The 5,900-nt window shown below is 37.6% G+C and overlaps 1 protein-coding gene across 1 annotated transcript; it reads right to left on the bottom strand.

Moving 5' to 3' along the window:
- Nucleotides 1–1,018: 1,018 nt before the first annotated feature.
- On the bottom strand, nt 1,019–5,051 carry LOC113783234 (receptor kinase-like protein Xa21). Its single transcript, XM_027329310.1, has 6 exons — nt 4,205–5,051; nt 4,024–4,095; nt 3,664–3,735; nt 1,578–3,575; nt 1,114–1,461; nt 1,019–1,026 (listed from the first exon to the last, which is right to left on the bottom strand). The coding sequence occupies exons 1-6, from the start codon at nt 5,049–5,051 to the stop codon at nt 1,019–1,021; spliced, it is 3,345 nt and encodes a 1,114-aa protein (XP_027185111.1).
- Nucleotides 5,052–5,900: the final 849 nt, after the last annotated feature.

Genomic DNA, 5,900 nt, shown 5'->3' with positions numbered 1-5,900 from the left:
CTATTAATTCTTATCAGAATTAAGCATTCAGTTAGGAGGTTAGTGTTTAGTTAACACAGCTTAACATTCTTCATTTGGTGCCAACTTTTTCTTTTGAAAATGTCGAAACATATATAATTTCTAGGCATCTTTTATTTGTTTCATTTTTATTTTCTTCTGGGTCGAATTATGAATGCCTAAAGGTATAGCTCTCATCTAATTCAAACATGCAACTACTGGGATTTGATCAAAGGCTAGTGGCCACAAAAATATCTTAGAGCTCTGTCGCACCAGTCAACTCCCACCTGGTGTGGTGTATAAGAAAAAGTATAGCGATTTCTTTTTGATTTTTTTTAATATTTTTTGTTGGGGTAGATTGTCTAAATGAACACTTCTCATTTGATTCAAATATCCAGCTATAGGGCTTTGATTAAAAGCCCAAGTGACCAATAAAAGTCTCTTAGTTGGCTCAGTTGATGAGACTGGCCACTTTCTCAATAATAGTCGAGTTTTGAAGTTTTGCTGTCAATGTGGTGAGAGATGTGTTGGTCAGTGGGCAATCTATAATGGTCCCAAAGATATATTCTGATGCGTGGTGCTGACAAATGATGTTTAATTCAATATTATGTTTAATTGATGTGTGTTATTTGATAGAGATGGCAAATGGAGAACTTCGGGTAGTTCTCTAGTTTATTTTGAAGTAGGAAATATATTGGTTTTCTCTGGAACATGTACTCCTTTCATTTCATTTTTGCTGTCTCAGACTTTGCTTAAAGCTGATGGAATTTGGAAGTTACGACTTCATTTAAAATTGAAATCCAACAGTGAAACTTTTTGTGATGTAGGAAAAAGGACGAGGACATTTCTATCACTCAGAAGCCAGATGTCCAAGTTACAAGAAGAAAGGAGTTCCATATCCAACATCTGGCCGTAAGATAGCATTGGTGAAATTTACTGTGATGAGGTTCTCCAGGGATGTAGGCAATGGTATTGATAATTGATAAAATGCTAATTCTACTGCTAGTCATTTTACCGATCTTCAAGGGCCTGCAAATAAAGAACAACACCACAAGATTACAGCAATACAAGAGAATAAGAAGCAAGGCTTCATAGGAAAATAGTACACTTACAAACCTTTATATGGCAGTAGCTGAAGTTTGATCTTCTTCAATGCTACAAGAACATCTTGAATATTGCTTCTCTCTCTTGGGGACTCCATTGTGCAATTTAAAGCCACTTTCATCATGGATGAAATGCAATCCAGCTTCTCAATGAAGTATTCTCCATCATTGGCCCTTAGCAAATTAGCATCTAGAATATGAGTTATACCATTAGGCACACAATCATTCACCCAACTCTTCAGGCTTATCTTTTCACCAAACCTTTCATCATTGGGATTTGTTCTTGTGAAGACTTCCATCATCATAATTCCAAAACTATAAACATCACACTTTGTTGATACTAATCCTTCCAATCCATACTCTGCAATGAACATTAACAAGTAGTTTCCATGTGATATAATAAAGAATAACACACTCAATTTCCCAGAGAAACTAGAAGAGAAAAATGAATTAATTTTTATAAGCAAGACGCATCACCTGGTGCAAGATAACCAAGTGTGGCTAGTGTTTTGGTGAATGTAATGTTGTCCTGGCCCAACAGCTTTGCAATACCAAAGTCACTGACATGGGCGACCATAGTTTCATCTAGCAGGACATTTCCAGGCTTCAAGTCACAATGAGCTACTGGAGTAGAATACTCACAGTGCAGATATTGCAATGCAGTTGCCACATCAATCAATATGTCCAATCTTTGCATGATGTCAAGACAATCATTGTGGGAACACAACCACTTCTCAAGGCTTCCATTAGGCATGAACTCGAGCACTAATGCCTTAAAGTCAGGGTTAGAGCAACTACCAATGACTTTTGTGAGGTTCCGATGGCGAAGATTACGCAATACTTCACATTCTGCATCGAAGCTCTTGAATGCGCCTTCTAGCTCTAAATTGAACACTTTTACAGCCACTACCCTCCCATCGTCAAGAGTACCTTTATAAACAGATCCAAAGCTTCCTGTTCCTAGCAAATTGCTTTCACTGTACCCATTAGTAGCTTGTAGAAGCTTGAAATATGAAAGTCTTTCTGGTCTTGCAACTAAGGATAAATCTTCTCCACTGGAAAGTTTATCCTTCCTTCGGCATCTTAGGTAAACAAATCCAAAGGATATCGCACCCATTGCTATTATTACCCCTAGTAAGATAAAAATGGTTCGATGCACCTTTTTGGTTTTTGATCTATGAGATGGAATTCTTGGGCATGGGGGGACATGGAACCTTTGAGCTCCACATAGCGCTGCATTGGAAATGAAGGCATCAGAGGTGAAGTTTCTAAAAGGGCCTCCAGAAGGAATTTCACCAGTTAAATTGTTAAAAGAGACGTTCAAGTATGTAAGATACTCAAGGGTCTCCATGGATCTCGGAATCGAACCAGAGAGGAGGTTGTGTGATATATCCAAAGACTGCAAGCTCAACATAGTACCAATTGACTCTGGAATTGATCCATGCAATCTGTTGTGTGATAAAGAAAGATAATTCAAGTTCTGCATTTTTCCAATTGTGGTAGGAATGTCACCTGAGAAGCGATTCATTGACAAATCTATTGCTGTTGCAATCTTTAAGCTACTCACTTCCGGAGGCAGAGAACCACTCAGCAAATTTGAGGAGAGATTCAGCTCCACGAGATCTTTTAGCTGCCATAAGGTTGCTGGTATAGTAGAGTTTAATCTGTTGAAACCTAGAGAAAGATCTCTCAAAGAAGTAACATTTCCCAAGCACTCTGGAATTGATCCTGAAATTTGATTTTCATCCAGGTGTATTCCCACCAAGTATCGGAAAACACAAAAGGAATTCAGGGTGATTTCGCTTAGTTTGTTCCTTAAAAGGTCTACTCCTTGAAGTTTTTGCAAGTCTTGCATTCTATCTGGGAATGATCCGGTCAAATGATTATTTTTCATACTTAGTGTAACCAAACTGCTCAAATTGCCAATTCCATCAGGAATGCTGCCTTTGATTCCACTACTGTATACATATAAATATTGAAGGGGGGAAGAATGATTCCAAGCAGAATTTGGAAGAGTGGCATTGAATGGGTTTTCACACATCTCTAACATTGTCAAACGCTCACTATTTGTCATCAAAGTGATGAAACCCAATTCTGGAGATGAAGAGTCACTCACCAAATTGTTGCTACATAGGTTCAGAACTTCAAGAAATCTTAGTTCTCCAAGGGAGTGAGGAATAAAACCGGTGAAAAAGTTATGAGAGAGTTCTATGAGATTAAGTCTAGAAGAATTCGAGATTGAGTTGGGGATAGAACCAGTAAAGTTATTGATCTCGAGATAAAGTTGTTCTAAATTGGGAAGCATACGACACATTGTTGATGGAAGATTGCCTGAAAGTTGATTCATTCCAAATCCAAAAATTCTCATCATTGAGAGATTGAATATCTCCACAGGGATAGAACCAGTTAATTTATTCATCTCAAATGAGAGAAATTCCAGATTATGTAAGTTGCTGATCTCTCGTGGTATGGCACCTGCCAAAAATGTGCAGCAGCATATGTATAAACTGAGCGCCATCTCCTAAGCTCTTGGATTATTTATGTAGTTTGACAAATAGGTTACCTGTTATGTTGTTATGACCAAAGTTTAGGTATCTAAGCAGAGTTGCATTACCAATTTCTTTTGGAGTTGCACCTGCAAAATGTACACAAGACCAGTAATCCCTTGTGTTATACTTCTATTTCGGTTTGGATTAGTTGTTTTTAGGGATGTTTCTGAAATATTTTACTAGAGCAGAATTTTTCAAAAAATTTTACCGTAACTGTTTTTTATGGTGTTTTTAAAGGGATTTTTGAAATATATTTTGGGATATCTTTTAAAATTTAAAAAAATTAGACTACTTTTTAGAGTACTTTTTAAAAAGTTTTAGAGTATTCTAGTTTTTGAATAATCATACCAATCCAAACGGAGATGTGCAGTTACCTGTTATGTTGTTGTAATCAAAATTTAGCGACTTGAGCATAGTTGCATTACCAATTCCTTTTGGAATCGCACCTGCAAAACGTGTAACAGATAGAAATGTGATTAAAGTTTGAATTTCATGGCCAAACTAACCATAAATGCCCATCTCAGCAAAATAAATGCTCATGGCATTGGATCTAACCTTCTAATCTGTTCCCTGCCAAATCTAGACTGTGAAGCATCTTCAAGTTCCCAAGTTCCTTGGGTATGTATCCACTTATAAAGTGGTTGCCAGACAAGGACAACATTTGAAGTTGTGAACATTCACCTAAACTTGATGGAATGTGACCATTTAATTGATTGAAGGATAAGTCAAGCTCTATCAGACTCCCAAGACGGTCACACACACTATCTGGAATACTACCAGAGAGGCTATTTCCCTTGAGGTCAATAATTTCCAGCGAGGAAATATTGAATAGCTCTTTGGGAATGTTTCCTTGCAGGGTGTTGTTCGAAAGACGTAAAGTCACTAGCTTTGACATGTTTGAGATGGAAGGCAGGATAGGACCGGTGAAGCTGTTGTTTCTGAGGGTCAGGTATTGAAGTTCATGAAAGGAGTCAATCCAGGGAGGAAAATATCCCTCCAAGTTGTTGACATCAAGATTAAGCACTCGTAATCGATGCAACCCTGCAAACTCATGTGGTACTTCGCCATGGAAATTGTTAGTGCTCACGTCAAGAGACACAAGAAATGACAGATTTCCCAGTTGTGGAGGGATGATGCCGGTAAGACCCATGTTTGAAATGTTTAAGCCAATCACTCTACGATGACGAGAGCCACAAGTGACTCCAATCCACTCACATATAGAAGAACCAGAAGACCAATTTTTGGCCAAGATGTGGTGAGGATCTGTAGTGGTGATCTGAGCTCTCAAGGAAAGAAGAGCAAATTGATCAGTGGTAATATTGGTCGCGGAAATGGCTATGGAAGCTGAAAGAATGCATAGTAACAGTAAGCCAAAAGGGAAATGGTAGATAATTGTCTCCATGGTTGTGTGCATTTTGAAAGAGGGAGTGAGATTGTAATATATATACTGGCCTCGGTCATATGGATTTCTTGTTGGCTTTATGGGTTAATTATATCTGAAAAGAGTATTGGCTAACGATTTATTTGTTGCATTGAACAGAGCATAAAATTAAGGCTATCTCAGGAGGCAAATTCTCATTTTGGACTATTACTAACCATCATGATCATGATCAATTAAAATTTAGGAGAATGTAGTTACCTACAAGGTAAAAGTTTTTAAAACCATAGTTAATTTTATGTTCGCATCTCAATATTCATGATTGATTGCACCCTCCAAGGACTAAGACAAAATTTCTCTAAATGCTCGAGTGTGTGGTAACGCTTAAAGTCTTGGTCATGCCTTCTCAAAGACGGTTGGCACTCAATACATTATGGTGGTTGTGGAAAAAAATTTTCGGATAAGTATTGAATTCAGAACTTCTCATTCACACTTCTCTTCAGTATCACCCAACCTATCGCTACTCCCAACGAGATCATCACATGACTAATGACTTCAAGTTCTCAGCCTGAATCTATATATTTAATTAACGAAATTGATGTGTGGAAAACTGGAAAGGATACACGAATTAGTCATATTGCTTCTATGATTCTTGTATGATTTGGATTTGGAAACCGTAGTGTTTGAGAAAAGCCCTGTCAGATGTACATTTGACGGATTATTTTTTTTTTTAACGTATAATCTAAGAAATTAGCCGAATTTTTTTAGGAAACTCTGATACTGCCGCGCTGAGTCAAAATAGATGCGTCAGTCAAATAAAAAAAAAAAAAAAGAAAAAGGACACGGTTGTTCGCAGAGCTTGCCCTTGTTTTG

This window comes from Coffea eugenioides, chromosome 9 (genome assembly GCF_003713205.1).
Source record: "Coffea eugenioides isolate CCC68of chromosome 9, Ceug_1.0, whole genome shotgun sequence".
In the NCBI taxonomy this organism is placed as follows: Eukaryota; Viridiplantae; Streptophyta; class Magnoliopsida; order Gentianales; family Rubiaceae; genus Coffea; species Coffea eugenioides.
The sequence above is the reverse complement of the archived record's forward strand: the minus strand, read 5'-3'. Positions and strand labels throughout refer to the sequence as shown.